The following is an 18,279-nucleotide window of genomic DNA, read 5'->3' as shown; positions in this document are numbered from 1 at the left end:
CGTTTTGGGTTGATTTGTTCAATACATGAATGCTTCATGATGCCAGACAGGCTGGCGCTGACCATTGATACCCTAGGCAATGTAGGCCCAGAATGTCTGCAGACCTTTTGTTGCCATGGAATCCCAATTTTAGCCCACATAACCTTGATAGGCAGCTCTCCCTGCCAATATGAGAGCTAAGCAAAGCTACAAATGACAAATTACATGTGGCAGGTTTGCTCCAGTTTACCTGGGAACTGTAGTCAAAGACTCCTTCCCCTCTCTGTTTCCCTTCTCAATTTTAAGAACGGGATGGTAGAGTAGCAGCAGCAGTGGCAGCCTCAGCAGCTCCTTCTGCCACTGCTCGCTGTTTGCCAGCTTCAGAATCCCTTCCCTGACTATCTCCCATCCTCCTGCTGCTCTGTCATGATCTGGCTGTGCCAGGAAGGCCTAGCAAGGCCTCAGAAGCCTGTTAGCTGTGGGAGTAGGCCTGCCTACGATTCCCAGGAGCCCCTGGGCCATTTTGGCGCCCCTTTTGGCCAATCAGAACACACGGGGCTAGTGCTATATAAGTCTGGGAGGGAAAAAAGCCTGTGTTCTTTCTCCCAGGGAGCAGGCCAGAGGAGGTTTCTGCTAGGGGGAGAGGCCCTCATCCAGGTAGGGTGAGAAGACAGGCCTGGCAGACAGAGGGACAGTGAGTTCAGTCGCGCTAGGGCCTTTTATTTATTTTGCTTTCACCCATCTATTGTCACTAATGCACCTTGCTTGCCTGTTTGCTTTATATTAACTGACCTCCTTGTAAATAAATCCTTTTGTTTGTTGTTACTCTGCTGTGTTCTCACACCTGTTTATTGGCCAAGCTACGGAGGTCAGAAGGGTTGGGAGGGTACCCTGGGCCTTCCTAAGGGACCCTAAATCCCAGAGTGGTGGCAGCGTAAGGTGGCTCTCCCCACCTGAGGCATGACATGGTGGCTGTAGCGGTGGGATGGACTAATTTTGGATCCTGGTAAGGCAGAGTGACATTTGGCTTTGATGGGGGAAAAAAACACTTTTTTTTTTTGCTTTTGGCTTAAGGAAGCCACATTTGCTGAAGGTGCTTGCAAGACCAAGTAAAGGTCTGATAAAGGTGTGATAAAAGGGCATTTTGTTTATGTTTTAGCTGTCAGGTCAACCAGATAGTGAGGCTAGAACAGGTAGTGCATGCTCCTCCGAACTGGGAAGACAAAATCAGAGGACGCGCCTGCTCCTAGAAGCAAGACCCAAGCAAGGGCTGCCGGGCCCATGTCTGAGAAGGAAGAGACAGACAGAACAATGGAGTCCCTGAGTGAAGAGGTCTTGCGTCTTCAGCTGCAACTTAAGCAAGCAGACCTTGAGCTAGAGAAAATGAAGCTTGAGAAAGAAGAGAAAGAGAACCAAGCTCGCTTAGAGCTAGAAAAAGAGAAAATGAAGCTTGAAAATGAAAAAGAGAGAATGAGGCATGAGCTTGAGATGGCTAAGCTTGAAAAGGGTCCGCCACCTCCAGATGCCTCGGTGAAAGAGGACTGTCGGAAGTACCCTTTGAACAAGGAAGGAGAGGACTTAGAGGACTTCCTGCAGAATTTTGAACAAGTCTGCATTGACTACAAGGTCTCCCCAGAGCAGTACATGGAAAAGCTGAGACCGCAATCGAGTGGTGTCCTGGCTTCAGTGTCCAGCCAGATGGAAGGCGAAGAGAGAACAGATTACAAACTGTTCAAGCAAAGAGTGAGAGAGAGAGTGCGATTCACCAAGGAAGGAGCCCGGAATCACTTCAGAGAGATCAGGCTCTCTGGTGGTGGAACGCAATGTTCCAGCACCACTATTTGAGAAGGAATTTATTTCTAACCTGGCTAAAATATAAAAAGTTCATTGATCAAGAGAAACCACTATGGATTGTTCCAGCTGAAGTAATCAACCCGAACTTAGAGTATAAGGGGAAAGAATGGCTTACCTTTAAAGAGCTTATAAAAATAGAAAATAATGAGTTGAAACTCAGGTCAAATGAGGAATTACCATTCAAATATGGCTGGCTACAATACCAACAGATCAAAGATTTATTTGAGTCAGATCAAAGAAGAGCAGGTTTTAGAATTAAAAATTCAGAGTTAGAAGAACTTTTGCTGGGGGACAGTAACAAAGCAATTTCTAAAATGTATAAATTATTATTAAAATGGTATACAGAAGATGAGACAGTTAAAGTTCAAATGGTAAAGTGGGCGATAAATTGTAATAATGAAATTATGATGGAAGCTTGGGAGCAATTGTGGAAAAATACATTAAAAATTTCAACTTGTACCAGTATTAAAGAAAATGGCTATAAAATGATATATAGATGGTATTTAACACCGAAGAAGTTAGCTATTGTGAACAAACAGCTATCTAATAAGCGTTGGAAATGTAAGGAGCATGAAGGTTCTCTATTTCATATGTGGTGGACTTGTGGCAGGGCTAGAGACTTTTGGTCTAAAATATGTGCTGAAATGTCTTCAATACTTCAATATAATGTTGTTAAGAATCCAGAAATGTTATTATTATCTTTGCATTTAGAGGACGCTAATAGAAAAGACAGAGTACTATTGTATTATATCAGTGTTTTTCAACCTTTTTTGTGCAAAGGCACACTTTTTTCATGTAAAAAATCACGAGGCACACCACCATTAGAAAATGTTAAAAAAATTTAACTCTGTGCCTATATTGACTATATATAAAGTAATTCTCTTGAATAGGAATCAAATAAACACAAAGAAATTATTTTATAATTACTTTATTATGAAATAATAATACTTTATTTTATAATTGTTCAAATTTCTGTTTACTTATTATCAAAATGAACACAAAAGAAATCAAATAAACACAAAGAAATTTTCTGATTACTTATTCAGTGCGAAACCTGGGCCTGTTTGGCTGAACACAAAGATGATATTCTGGCAGGAATCAAAGAAAGACACACACGTAGCTCTTTGTCAACAGCTCTCAGTCTCTCTCTGTCTTTAGTTTTCATAGCAATCAGGCTTGAAAAGCTCATCTCACACAGATATGTAGTGGAAAATGGGAGCAATGTCAAAATAGCTTTGTTTGCCAGAACGAGGAACTCCTTGGCAGTATCCAACCAAAAACTGTCCAAAGGTAGATCAGCAAATCTTAGCTTGAAACCACGATTTTGTCTCAGTTCAGTTAGTTCCTCCTGCTCCTGTAAAGTCATGTCCTTTCCACCAACTGATGCTGAGCTATAGGGGTCCCTAACCCAGTCAAGGCATTCAGTGGAGACTGAAGAGAAATAAAATGACAACTTCTCCTCGAGAGTTTTTAAATGTTTAACTATTATCTCACACAGTGCAGCAGTGTGAACACCTTGCCATTGCTTGGTGAGTGTGAACATTTCAAGATTGCCACTTTCCACGTGTTGATGCCAGAGTTGCACCTTTGAACGGAATCCATTTATTTTATCTGTACTTGTAAGCAGGTTTTCATTTCGGCCTTGCATTCGTGTGTTCAGTTCATTCAGATGATGAAAAATATCTGCCAGGTATGCCAGCCTTGCACACCACTCATCACTTGCAAGCAGCTTTGGGTAATCTGACCTCTCATTTGTCAGAAACACTTTAACTTCCTCCCACAGCTCATACACACGAACCAAGACCTTGCCACGCGACAACCACCGGACGTCCGTATGAAACAGCAAGGTTTTATGCTTCGCTCCCATCTCCCCACACAAAGCTGCAAACATGCGACTTTTCACGGGTCGTGACTTTACAAAGTTTACCATGCGCACAACATCATCCAACATAGGAACTAGGTCTGCTGGTAAAGTCTTGGCTACGAGGGCCTCACGGTGTAAAAAACAATGCGTAACAATCACATCTGGATTTCTTTCCTTCACTCTGCTCACAAAGCCTTTGGTGCGCCCGACCATGGCTGCAGCTCCATCGGTGCAGACACTTGTGCAGTTTTCCCACTAAAGTCCTCCTTGTTCAAGGTATTCTGATGTGACCCAAAAAATTTCTTCTCCTGTTGTTTTTTCTGGCAATGCCTTGCAAAAAAAGAAGTTTTCTCTAATTGCATCACCATCCACAAAACGCACATTGGCCAAGAGTTGAGCATGTCCACTGATATCAGTAGACTCATCAAGTTGCAATGCAAATTTCTCACTGATACGGATCTTTTCCAAAACCACACTTTCGATGTCTGCAGACATGTCATTAATACGTCTGGAAATTGTGTTGTCTGAGAGAGGGACTTTGGCTATTTCCTTAGCTGCTTCAGGTCCGAGCATCTCCTCTACAATAGCTTTGCAGGCGGGAAGTATTAATTTCTCTGCCACAGTGTGCGACTTTTTTGACTTGGCTAATAGTTCAGCAACTTGATAGCTAGCTTTAAGAGCTCTTTCATTTACCTTTGTGGTTTTTCTCATGAAAGTTGCCTGTTTCTCCGTGTTTTCACGCAGGCGAACAAAAAAGTCCGCATTCTTGTTTTGAAGCGAAGGGTGTTTCGTTTGGAGATGGCGTTTAAGACCATCTCACTGTTAGCCATAGCACTGTTAGATAGCTTTTCACCACATACCACGCACCGTGGAGTTGGTTTCTTTGCATCTCCGGTGAAAGTAAATCCAAATGAAATATAGCTTTCGCTATATTGCCTTGTGCCAGAGAATTTGCTTGAGCTAACCATCTTTGCTTTCTTTTGATCCCCACTCATACTTGGGCTCTCATCTTGCTCCGAATTTTGTTCAGAGTCCAGTTCTTTCCTTTTCAAAAACTTGTCCATCACTGCAGTATCTGCTCCTGTCTCACTGTCACTCAGTACTTACTGCGCTTGTCTCCTCCAGATAGCCGCTGTCCGTCACACTCAGTGCTCTTCTGCTCATGTCTCCTCCAGATCCATCAGTCAGCGCTCTTCTGCTCATGTCTCCTCCAGATCCATCACTCAGCGCTCTTCTGTGCTGCGTCCACGATAATCCTCCAGAGTCCAGATCCATCGGCGCTCTTCTGCGCATCGGCGATCTACTGCGATGTCTCCTCCTGTCTATTTGAATCTAATGATTGGTCTATTTGTAAGCCGAAGCCACATGTTACGGATGAAATTGGAATTTTTCCCACGGCACACCAGACAATGTCTCACGGCACACTAGTGTGCCGCGGCACAGTGGTTGAAAAATGCTGTATTATATGATAACAGTGGCAAGAACGTTATATGCACAATATTGGAAGAGAGAAGAAATACCAGAAATTGAAGAATGGACACAAAAATTGTTGTACATGGCAGAAATGGACAAATTAACAAGAAAATTGAGGGATCAAGATCCAAAGGGATACTTTGAGGATTGGGGGAAACTGAGAAAATATTTAGAGAAAAAATGGGATGTTAAAGGACAATTGTGGTCTTTTGAAAGTTATTAAATAAGATAAGATATAGTTTAGATCTTTACCAGTAATAAAAAAAATGTGACAACTAGGATTTAGAAATAAGATTAGAAAACGGGGGGTTGGATTGCTGTTGGAAGTCAACACAGAAAAGGGGGAGGGGAGGGGGTGGGAAGCATATAATCATGGGAAACGAAGGAAAATGTAACTGTTATAATCTTAATTGTATGTTAACCCATCCAATAAAATTTTTATTAAATAGAGAGATCAGGCTTGAAGGTAAAGAGTCCTACCCACAGTTAATATACAGACTGGGAAAAGCCTATGACTTGTGGGTGGAAGTTGCAGAAGCCAAGACCCTAGCTGATGTCAAGGCTCTGATGTGCATTGACCGGTTCCTGAATCTTCTTCTTGAGCACATTCGGTGCCTGCTTGTGGACAAGAGTCATTCTACCCTTCAAGAAGCGGGCCAGTGGGCAGAGCGACTGGCTGAAGCCTACAGAGGGCAGAGGTACAGCATTTATCAGGACTGGCATAAGAGGGAGTCTCCTAAGTCCCCACCCCGGTCCAGAAAGCAGCCAGAAGAAAAAGGACAGCCATCCCAGCAACAGCAACCTGTTTTCCCAAGTGCTGATGAGAAGTTGCCCATGGTGGAGAAGAAGGTGCCACGGTGCTTTACATGCAACCAGTTGGGACACTTTCAGAGTAAGTGCCCCAAGGCCAGGACTGACATGCACCACATGATCCCAGAGAGGCTTCAGATTACTTCGAGTGCATTTGATCCAGAGTATATTCCCCAGCACCACTGGAAGAAGGTCATGGTGGATAGCTGTGAAGTTGCTGCTTGGCGAGATACTGCTTCTCTCCTGACTACCGTGCATCGCTCTCTTATCAATCCCAAGTACCTCCTCCCGGGAGAAGAAAGGAGGGCAAGGCACCTGCATGAAGCAGAAGGTATTGTGCTGCCCGTCGCCCAGGTACCGATTACCTATGAAGGTTGGAATGGACTTTGGAAAGTTGCTGTGCACGATTATACCCCAGTGGGAGTTTGTGGGAGAAGACTTAGCAGAGCAGGTGCTCCAGGAACCAAAAGAACACGAACTACAGTCAGCAGAACCCGAGGCCGACCAAGAGGGAGATGTGTACATGCAGTTTCTGAAAGACTTTGCAGACGTTCCAGAGGAACTTGTCAGATTTGCCGGAAACTACGTAGTTAACCCGCAGCCAGACTAAGAAGCTGCAGCCAGCTGAATCTGCACCAGTGACTCCTCCAGATGTTATGGAAACACCTAAAGAGGTAGCATCTCCTCCAGTGACCTCAGGTGTTTTCCAGAAGGAGCAAGAGGAAGACACAAGTCTCGAGGATGCCCGTGAATAGGCAAGGAAGGACCTTCCCCTCAGTGCAGTCACCTGATCACGGTTCGTGATGGGCAGAGGCCTGCTGTACCGTGAGTCCCTTCAACCAGGTGACCAGAGAGGCTGGTGGTACCAGTCCAACATCACCTCCGACTCCTGATCCTTGCCCATGATCACCTCAGCAGCCATTCGGGAGTAGAAAGAACCAAAGACCGGCTGGGACCGCAGTTTTATTGGGAGGGGATGGGCAAGGACATTGCCAGGTTTGTCCAGTCCTGTGATTGCGGTGAGGGCCCTGGATAAAAGTAAAGCCCCACTTCAGTTTCTACCTGTGATTAGCACCCTTTTTGAGAGAGTGGCTGTTGATGTGGTGGGGCCCTTGCCAAATAAAACCCTGAGGGGGAAACAATATATACTGAATATTGTAGACTTTGCAACTCGCTGGCCAGAAGCTGTGGCTCTTAGCCGTATCGATGCCAACACTATTTGCCAAGCCTTGGCAGATATATAGTTGCAAGGGTGGGTTGGCCCCTAGAGGTTCTCACAGATGCTGGGACCAATTTTCTTTCGGGGGTGATGGAGAAGCTGTGGCGCAGCCATGGGGTTCAGCACTTAGTGACTCTCCCCCATCATCACCAATCAAATGGGTTGGTGGAAAGGTTCAATGGGACCCTCTGGGAGGTGATTAAGAAGTTTGTAACTGCCCATTCCAACAACTGGGACTTGGCTTTACCTCAGTTCCTTTTTGCCTACCGGGCAGTTCCACACCCCAGCTTGGGATTCTCCCCGTTTGAACTGGTCTATGAAAGGGAAGTCCGTGGACCATTGGAATTGATGAAACACTACTGGGAGGGTTCCCTACCTTCCCCAAAACTAATGTTTTTGATTTTGTGGACAAGCTTCAGAACTGCCTAAAGGAAGCTTTAACACTAGCCCATAATCAGCTGCAAGAAACCCGATGTAAACAGAAAACCTGGCATGATAAAAAAGGCCAGGAGCGGGTTTACAAAGCTGGTGACTTAGTTATGGTGCTGAGGTCTATAAAGAGCAATAAAATGGATGCTTCCTGGGAGGGGCCTTGCCAGATCAAGGACCACATGGGGGAGGTGAAATATATAGATCAGTCACAGACACAGACCTTTCTCCCCGGGTTTATCATGCTAACTCCTTGAAGCCGTATCATTCTCAGGAAGTTATTGCTTGTCATCTTATTCCAGAGCTGGCAGAGCACAGCCCAGATCCCTGGTTGCAGACCGCATCAATGGGGATCCGGATGGCTGGACCCCATGATTTGGTCTGGTGGGGGGGGGGTGTCATGATCTGCCTGTGTCAGGAAGGCCTAGCAAGGCCTCAGAAGCCTGTTAGCTGTGGGAGTAAGCCTGCCTACGATTCCCAGGAGCCCCTGGGCCATTTTGGCGCCCTTTTTGGCCAATTAGAATACAGGGGGCTAGTGCTATATAAGTCTGGGAGGGAAAAAAGCCTGTGTTCTTTCTCCCAGGGAGCAGGCCAGAGGAGGTTTCTGCTAGGGAGAGAGGCCCTCATCCAGGTAGGGTGAGAAGACAGGCCTGGCAGACAGAGGGACAGTGAGTTCAGTCGTGCTAGGGCCTTTTATTTATTTTGCTTTCACCCATCTATTTTCGTTAATGCACCTTGATTGTTTGTTTTATATTAACTGACCTCCTTGTAAATAAATCCTTTTGTTTGTTGTTACTCTGCTGCGTCCTCACGCCTGTTTATTGGCCAAGCTACGGAGGTCAGAAGGGTTGGGAGGGTACTCTGGGCCTTCCCAAGGAACCCTAAATCCCAGAGTAGTGGCAGTGTAAGGTGGCTCTCCCCACCTGAGGCATGACATGCTCTAACATGCCTTCCTGCCCCCAAGCTCCCCGGAGCAGATCTTGAGCCGATCCGCTCTGCTTGGCTTTTCCTTCAAGAACTTGAAGGCGGCCGGGGGGGGGGGTGGTATGTCAGAGCAGCAGGAGGAGGGGAGGATGGGAAGGAAAAGTCAGCAAATAGAACCTGAAAAGAAAACCCCCGCAGATCCACTCCACTTGACTTTTCTTCCAGCAGCAGCAGAAAGCAGGAGGACAGGAGAGAAAAGTCTGCAAAGAGAGTCTGAAGAGAGCTTTCTGCTGCTGCTGGAAGAAAAGACAAGCGGAGCAGATCTGCTAAGGTTTTCTCTTTAGGCTCTCTTTGCTAACTTTTCCTTCCTGTCCTCCTGCTGCTCTGACATGCTCTCCCCCCTGCTTCCAAGTTCTCAAAGGAAAAGCCGAGCAGAGCGGATCCACTCAGGATCCACTCTGGGGAGCTTGGGGGCATGGGGGGTGGGAAGGCATGTCAGAGCAGCAGGAGGACAGGAGAAAGAGAGTCAGGGAAGGGATCCTGAAACTAGCAAGCAGCGAACAGCAGCAGAAGGAGCTGCTGAGGCTGCCGCTGCTGCTACTCCACTATCTGTTCTTAAAAATGGAGAAGGGGAACAGAGAGGGGAAGAAGTATCTGACTGCACTTCCCAGGTAAACTTGCAGGAACAATCAAGTGCTTTCCGCGTGTCACCAAACTTGGAGGGTGGCTGGAGGAGAGCCTGCTGAAGTCTCCCTGTGAGTTTGGCATCTCTGGGTATGAAGGGGGGCGTTGTAGGGCCCCGGGATATGATGAATCACAGATCTAACGAATCATTTCATGAAACGGGACAATTTTGTGAAAGTTCGTGGTTCATGGAATGCAACAACCCACGAAACTAAGGGTTCCCCCCCCTGTTTTGTCCCTATCTCTGCAGATTGATTTCAGATAGGAAAATATGATAACCCTTAGAAGCAAAAAGGGCAGAAGACCCACTTTTGTGATTATGAGGCCTTGCCAGCCATATTTTTAAAATTCCATCCAACACTTAGGGTTATAGGAATGGAAGAAACTAAAAGGGCCATTGGCATGTATGTTATGATGGGTGCAAAGGAAAGGTACTAAGGAGACAAGCTTCATCTAGTATTGTCTCAATGTTCCCCCCCTCCCCTTTTCCAGAAATTTTACAGCAAATCATTAATCCATTGTATTTCAGTAGATAAGTCAAAATTGAATAGGGTGATTAAGTATGAGAAGAGGCAGAGAAGCTAGACTCAAAAAGAGCCTTTCCAGATTATCTGTATGTACAATTGTTTGCTTATTCATACAGACAAATTTGTGGTTTGGTTGCTAAAATATTATATTTTACTGGCACTAAATGTACTATATTTTATATTGGGGCAGATGGGCACTACTTTGAGTTGCCAGGTGCCTTGCCCTCCTGGTGGGAGGAGGGACGCGGTACTCACCTTCTCTTTGTTCCTCTTGGGCACACAAAGCTTCAGCAGCTGCGCAATCACTGCAGCATCACTCAGGATGGGAATGTGAAGCATGAGAGTGCTCTCAAAGCATATGCGATGACATCACTCCCAGGAGTGACATTGTCGCGCCACCCTGGGAGCACATCTGAGAGGCCTATCCCTGCATCTTCCCCCCCCCACAAGCTGAGTGAGTGGAGGCAGGGGGTGAAGAGTAGGAGTGGGGGATCCCCCGCCTCCACTGGGAAACTAGTCCTACAGTTTCATCCATTTCTGTTTTGACTATATGTGACTTGGATCCATGGTTGATTTCCCCAAAATATTTTGTGATTTTGTTTATTTATTATAATGCTTTCAAAGATTGGTATCATATTATTCCAGTGACTGAGTGTCTATCTGAACTTTTTTTAAAAAGGCAAAAGTTAATAAGGCTCCCCCTCCCATAGTAATGCTGTGGTCATGAGTTGCTTTCATATGGTTGTTTTGATTCACCTTTGTTTCAAAACTTGTGTGCTGTTTTGGGATATGCCCAAATAACGTCATCTCTAATCATCTACTTTCCAGGTCTTTCCCCTGCTTTGCTTTGATCTTTCCTGAGGCTTACTTGGTTTGATCTTTCTTTAAAAGTTGCAGTCCATTTGCATGTGAATGGGAAGTTGCACTGGTGCCTTTTTCATATCTCTGTTATTTGAAGACTTTCCCCCATGCCATTGGAGGACTTTTTTCATTTAAACTGATAAATGCTGTAGTGATCTACAAATTACCAATTTTTTAAGAAGCCAAAAGAAAACGATCTTGGGGGGGAGGGGCAGAGAACCAAGGGTGTGAGGAAGTAAAATGCGGGATACTGTTGTGTGGATACTGTTGCATCTGCAAGTGCCTATGCACAGCAAAATAGCTAGATGGAGAGTCATTGCTGTATGGTCTGAGCCTTAGCGATGTACACAAAAAGGAGGGGAAATAACCTACAACCAATGCTCCCCCAAGACTAATTTAACTGTTGTAAATCCAAATAAATTCTGAACTAAATAAATATACAGACTTAGTGGACCTTTTCTTTTATCTTTTTTTTCCTTTGAAAGCAATGCCCTTTTTCCATCAGTGTCATTACAGAGCAGAGGCTATACACGAATATGCAAATTATCTGGCCCGTGGCAGCCTTTTTTTTCTGATTCTCAAACTGATTCAAAATTTGCTGGACAGCAGCACTCGCTACCAGGCCAATGTTACACAGTTGCTTTTCTTTTTTAATGAAAGTCATTTTAAGGGGCTGCAGTTGTGAGCAGAGGAGCAACAGGAAGGCCATCAGTAGTTTAACCATCAGCCACAGAGATGCCTCTTTGTGCCCCCATTACTTGAATTCAATGGAGGGAAAACAGCTAGAGAGGAAGACAATTTGGAAGAGAAAAGCAGCCAAAGCAGAAGGGTTAAATGTGCCACTCTTCAACTCAAAATTGCAGGCTTCAAGGGAAACCTTATTATGTGCATGTGTACAAAGCATGTAATTTAACATCAAGGAACACTGATTTTAAGACAGTGTGTGCAAATTTCATTGGTATAATGGCCATATTTGGGTCTTCATCTGCTTTGTGGGATCCAAGTTGATACTGGCTATTGCTGTGTCCAGCGCTATCATGTTCTATGCATTCTTGCATGCATTTGCATGTACTGTGTGTACTGTGTAGTTGCTTTTCATTGTTCAGTGAAGTGGGGCTGCCTTATTTGGTATGGGGAGACATGATTCATAAATAATTTAAGCAACAGAATTGTGTTCTGTCTTGTGTCATTCAGTAATGGGGAACACAAATGTATACTTCCTTATTCCTCTTGCAAGTGATATCTCCCAGTCAGTATTCTGCCAACCAGAAACAGCCTTTCAGTATGCATGAATTAATTTGTCTTCGGTGAACTAATCCCAATGGATGGCTTGTTGAAACAGGTTATGCTCATCTGTGTTATTATTCTAACCTCATGCCACAGGTGTGTGTGTGTACGTGTACATGCTAATTCAAGACTAATTTGTTGGCTGAGGCACAGTAAATTCAAATGAATATTAACTATGTGGATAAAAGTGCCTTTGTGTGGGTAAATCTACCCACATTAATCTGTTAAGTGGTTGCTGTGTATTTAGTAGTTATTGGCTGTCTGAATTCTTACTTCATGCTTAACAGGTCTTCAAAAACACTTCTCTTAAAGTTTTAAACTGTTACTTCAGCACAATAGTATAAATAGGCATTTGTAAGGGTGTTAATGTACGAAAATGTTGTACAGTTCCATCATGTGCAGGTTCTATAGTTCCATCTACTATGTTACCCAAATAGGAAGCCTCCTTAATTGGTTGAGGTTAGGGTTGCCATGCCCCCTCAACCTTCTGGCGGGCGTTTGGGGCCTGGAACTTACCTGCGGGGGCAGGGGCCTGGATTGGGGATGCTGTGGAGCACAGAAGCACTCCTGCCCTCCTCGGCAGCCTAAAACGTGCCCATTCCAGCCCAGATTGGGCTCGTTTTAGGCCCGTTTTGATGTGGATCAGGCCGTTTTGAGCCACTGCGGAGCACGGGGGCGCTCCTGCCCTCCACAGTGGCCTGAAATGGGCCCAATCCAGGCAAAAATGGGCCTGTTTCAGGCCGCTGAAGAGCGCAAGAGAGCTCCCATGCTCTGCAGCGGCTCAAAACACACCCAATCTGCTCCAAAACAGATCTGAAACAAGCCTGATCTGGGCTGAAATGGGTGTGTTTTGGACCGCTGTGGAGGGCAGGAGCACTCCTGTGCTCCACAGTGGCCCCAATCCAGGCCTGATCCGGGCCAAAACTGGCCCAATCCAGGCAGCTGCAGCGCACGGGAGTGTGCAGCACTGCAGGGAAGCATGCACGGAAGGTGTGCTCCCCCCACTGGCCAGGTAAGTGGGGGTGGGGTGTGGGGGCAGGGGCAGGGGCAGGGGACCCCCTTCCCCTGGTGGGGGTCTGGCATCCCTAGTTGGGGTAATTAGCATTAAGGAAGTAAGTGAGAGGGGGTAACTGGGATTCTCCACCTATGTCTATGGGGATTATTCCCTTAGAGAGCTCTCAGATGAATAGGCAGATGTTCAACACAAAAGGTTTCTTTATTAACAGAAGGATAAAGGGCAAGCATACTGAATACCATACACAGCATACACATATGGCTAACAAGAGAACAATGAGGAAATTGGAAAGCAGTTTTGGGGAAGGGTGATAATTACCAGTCTCGAAGAGGAGGATGTATGTGGAGGAGCAGCAAAACAACCAGTGTTTCATGGAAGAGAAGGGGAGAGACCCAAACAAATTTGGGACTGTGTATTTGAATCCAGAGGCACACAAACATTCCCTGGGCCAAAGCCGACGTCTTGCTCCCAAAAACAATAATGATTTCTGCAGAGGTATGACAATAAGTTGGGAATGGTTTGATATGACTAACTGGGATGGTCTATAGGTGAAAATATCACATGATGACCTGGTAAGCACCAAATGGGAAGGCTATCAGATTGGTTGCACCTAAGGGATTGCCTAGGGCACAAGAGGTGAAGGTGGGTGGCCCTGTCACATCCTGACCAGAGTTACACCATTTTAAGTCTACTGAAGTCAACAGGCTTAGAAGGATGCAACTCTGTTTAGGATGGCACTGTAAGTCTTCTACATCAGCAATTTTTTTTAGTAATTTTCTATCTACAACACCCTGAAGTGGATTCAGAAGGCTACTTCCTTGTCCAAATCGATGTTTCTGGTCGTCTCAGCAGTTTTATATAGGAAATTGTATTGCATGCAGGGTGATGCTGCAGTTAAAGCCTTGTTAATAAATATACAGTTTTCAAGAAACCTTGACCCTGAAAGGAATTTTAGTGCACTTGTGTTGGGAAAATCACTTTGGCTAAAGACTTTATATTGGAAGCATTGTTCTTAAAAACTTCCTTGGTGGTAGCAAAAGGGATATCTAATAAAAGAATAATGTTTACTCATAATCATAGCTTATTTGAGAATGCACTCATATTCCCATGGTCCAGGTGGTGTCTGTGTTCTTGCACTGGTTCTCACCACTTTCTCCTCACATCAGCTCTGTGTGGTAAGTTAGGCTGATGGAATGAATAACCCAAGGCCCAAATAAGTTTAATGACAAGTAAGAGTTAGATTGAATCTTCCCAGTCTAACATTCTAATTGGTATTACCTCAATAGGACCAAAATACTCTCATAAAATGAAGTTCCATTATAGTGGCTGCCTTGTCCCATGTGACTCTACCAGTTAAGGCTACCATTCGGGTTTGTGTGCCTTTGGGGGATTGATCACCAGATAAAGATTCTTTTTTTTGCTGGCACTTTGGTTATGACTGGCATGTAGTACTTTTAAATTTCTGGTGTCAGATGAGACCTTTTTATTTACCCAAGCATTCTGTTGATTTTACAGTGTGTGTGTCTTTGCTCCCTGCGTAGTTTGGATAGTCTGGTCAATTGCCACGGAATTGGTTATAACTATTGTTTGTATGTGGCTAAAGTGCTTAATTATTTGACCTATTGTTGGCTGAAGTTGGTTTTTAAGTTGCTGTTTGGTTCAGGTTTTTTTGATGTTATTGAATAAACGTTTTATTGTTTATTGGTTTCTAATATATTATGATGTATATATGTCTTTCTCATCAGGTGGCAGTGAAAGTTATTGATAAGAAAAGAGCCAAAAAGGACACCTATGTCACCAAGAATCTGAGGCGAGAGGGACAGATCCAACAAATGATCCGGCATCCTAACATTGCTCAGCTGTTGGATATCTTGGAAACAGAAAACAGTTACTACCTTGTCATGGAGCTATGCACTGGAGGCAACTTAATGCACAAGATCTATGAGAAAAAAAGATTAGAAGAGCATGAAGCACGCAAATATATTTGGCAGCTAATTTTAGCAGTGGAACATCTACATCGTGCTGGGGTGGTTCACAGGTAAGAAAACCCCTATATTTCAGTGCTTTCTCTGCTAGTTTATAAGGCTAATTCGGCTGAAAGTAGAAATTTGTTACTGGCTAGAATTTAAGAAAGTACACTGAAGGATAAATATTGGTGACCAAACGTTCATTACATGCATTAAGGCAGTGGTACTTCCACCATGGCTCACAGAGGGTCACATTTGCAATTACCAGAAGAGCAACATGACTACTGCATCTCCTGTGCACCATACCACCAAACACAAACAAACAATAATATAACTATTAATATTAAATATGTAACTATAACTTCTGACTGTGCATGTAGGGAACTCTGTCCCCACTACTGCTGAAAGTTACCAGATCCTGGTGTATATGGAGTGAGGGGAAAGGTTTCCTTCTTAGTATTTTTCCTCTCTCCTCAGCATGGGAACAGCAAGTTGGGCAAGAGAGCGAGATTTCTAGGGTACCTGGAGCAGAAAGAGGAGTAATAGCACCATCATCTCTTTGTGGCCAGCTTGCTCTTTTCCCAGGAGGCTGCCATGGTGCTGCTGGTTTTGCTGTGTCTTCTCTACAGCCAGCTTGTTTTCCTCCTGGCAGCTTTCCAGGTGCAAGAACAAGAGTGCAGAGGCTAATGAGAAGGGTTTAGAGGGGATGGCCATTTTTGTTCCATCCTTGGTACAAGGCTCTCAGCTGAGCCTGGCTGTCCTCCAGTCCCTCCAGCAGTGGCTTTTTCAAGGTGAAAATCAGCTCCCATCCACAAGCAGCATGGGATAATGGCCGTGCCACTTTTCTGGAACATGGAGTGGAACAAGATGGGAATGAAGATGCTTCTCCTTCCTCATAGGAGGAAATCAATACGTAGGATCCACTATGCACCTCCCATCACAGTTTTAAAAGTCAGCTTCAGGTCACACAGGAAAAGCAAGCTGAGTGGGATTTCCCTCAATTAAACTTGTGTTCAGTGTATAAGTAAAGGGACCCTCCATTTCTGTGTTCTTTTTGTTCTCCATCCAAGGAAATTGATGGGCCATCAAGTGAAAAAGTATGCTGGACTAGGTGAATCACTAGTCTAATCAATAGAATACCTCTTGCACTATGTGAGTCACTGCCTCCATGGGGGTCACCGCTAGGTCCTCTTCCATCAGTTTGTTGTAGTGGTTAAGAGCGCAGGACTCTAATCTGGAGAACCAGGTTTGATACCCCACTCTTCCACTTGAAGCCATCTGGGTGACCTTGGGTCAGTCACAGCTTCTAGGAGTTCTCTCAGCCCCACGCACCTCACAGGGTGTTTTGTTGTGGGGATGATAATAACATACTTTGTAAACCACTCTGAATGGGCATTAAGTTATCCTGAAGGGCGGTATAAAAATTGAATGCTGTTATTATATATCGAATGTTATTATTATCTTGTTCTCCTGCTTGAGGGCTCCCCAGGCCTCAGACCAGAAGGCCACTGGGAGGGGAGTTGAGTCACCTTGGTCCACTGCAGTAGTGTCTTCCCAAGAGCCCAGGCTCCTCAACGCTCTGGCCTGGCACCCTTTGATCCTCTCTGGCCTGGTTCTGGAGCCCTCCCTTTATACTCTTCCCACCCTCCCCCCTTATTCCCAGCCCCACCTCTCTGGTTCTGCCCCATGAGCATGAACCATTTCCAGGGCCAAGGGTTGGAGCATGACCCAGCCTATCACTCAATTCCACCCCTACCAGCCTCCTCCTGGGCCAGTGCCACCCTTGGTTTGGGCTGGCTCAGATTTGGGTCCTGGCCCCTAACTTCTTCCCCCCCCCACCCCCCAGCAGCATCTCCTGCTGCCTCATAACTTGCCTGGCCCTGCCCTGAAGTTCTGTGGCTTCCTGTGGCTGTTTCACGGCTGTGTTGCAGCCCAGATCTGCTGCTGGATCCAGAGTGGCTTTCACTGCGATAGGCTCCAGGTAGTGCAGGCTGGCAGTGCTGCCAGGGTTGTTGCCAGCTCTCCTCTTGGGGACAGCACTCGCATTGGGTGTCCAGCACCAGCCTACTGGGCTTTCACTTGTCCTCAAGAACCCTTCCAGGTGAGCGAGGCCCTTCTTGGGGGCTGAGTGGAGCTGGGGCTATGGGTTCTGCTGGCTCCTGGGTAGCAGCTGGGCATCACTCTGAGTCTGGAGAGATCCCCAGACACTCTGTTACTATATAATCTGAATGTAACAGCTGTACAGAAGTATGAAACAGTTCTGAATCTAGTAAGTAGATGTTCTTATGACTTCTTAAATACGTATGCATTTTTTAAAGCATTCATCTATAGATGTTCCCATCCTTGGTGTCCACTGACTATATTTTATGTAGCAAGAACAGGGTTGTGGATGGGAATTCATGAATAAGAGACGCATGTTCATGTGTGAAAGGGCAAGTCAGGGGAGTCTGTGAGTTTCAGCTAATTCACATTACTAAATTTGAGCATGTAAACACACTGAGTCATCTTATAGCAAACTAGACTATTGGTCCATCTAGATCAGTATTGCTTACTCTAACTGGCAGTGGCTCTTCAGGATCTCAGACAGAGAAAGGTCTGAGATCTTTTAAATGAAGATGCTGGGGCTTGAACTTGAGACCTTAGGATGAACTGAACCACTGAGCTATGAGTTCTCCCCAAATTCAATTTTGAGTGGATCTGTGCAGCATCCAGCCCATGATTAGATAGTCAAATAGTTGACTACACTGGGAACTTGCCACTCAGGCCCAAACTACATGTTACCTGTAATAGGTGAATATCACAGGAGTTTGCAGCCATATGGCAGCAGACTATGGGAATTCAGTTCTAAAGCATCACAGGGCCTGGATTCAAATCAAGACCACAGAGTGGGGGAGGAGATGCTCCAGTCTTCCCCTGAGCCATTTCTCCTATCTGGAACAGCTGGGTGGGGTCATTCTTTGACCCATGGGGGCAACACATGCCCTGAATGCTTACAGATGCAGGCCCCCCCGGCAAATAACCTCCCAGGGCCATTTTGTGTCAAGATCATGGCATTTGGGAGGCTGGAGACCATCCTACCCCCATGCTGCAGTCCCAGTCTGAATTGCAGTGTTTTAAATTGAGTTCCCTCAGGGAATTCACAGCTGGCATAAATTTAAAATGTAAATTTGGCCACAGTTAAAACTAAATTTAAATCTACGGCAAACTGGCCAAAGATGAGTTGAGTGGTAGCATGGAGAATGCAAATTGAGTTGCAAGCTGACAAAATGGTCAAGCAATCAAACAACCATTTAGTAGCATGCTACTGTATCTTGATTAGCAAATTATGATTTGATGACGCCCTCCTGTCAGAATAGGGAACTTCAATTTGAAGGTGGTTTGTGATC

General features: G+C 45.3%; 1 protein-coding gene across 1 annotated transcript in view; it reads left to right on the top strand.

Annotated features, from left to right (window-relative positions):
• The window catches only part of HUNK (hormonally up-regulated Neu-associated kinase), a 164,728-nt gene that overhangs the window by 50,386 nt on the left and 96,063 nt on the right, over positions 1 to 18,279 (top strand). Inside the window, exon 2 of the mRNA XM_054974061.1 lies at positions 14,672 to 14,964. Coding sequence (XP_054830036.1) covers positions 14,672 to 14,964 — 293 coding nt within the window. The remainder of the gene's footprint in view (positions 1 to 14,671; positions 14,965 to 18,279) is intronic.

The sequence above is a fragment of the Eublepharis macularius genome, chromosome 3 (assembly GCF_028583425.1).
Source record: "Eublepharis macularius isolate TG4126 chromosome 3, MPM_Emac_v1.0, whole genome shotgun sequence".
NCBI lineage: Eukaryota > Metazoa > Chordata > Lepidosauria > Squamata > Eublepharidae > Eublepharis > Eublepharis macularius.
Note: the sequence above shows the minus strand (reverse complement) of the source record. Positions and strands in the feature narration are given on the sequence as shown.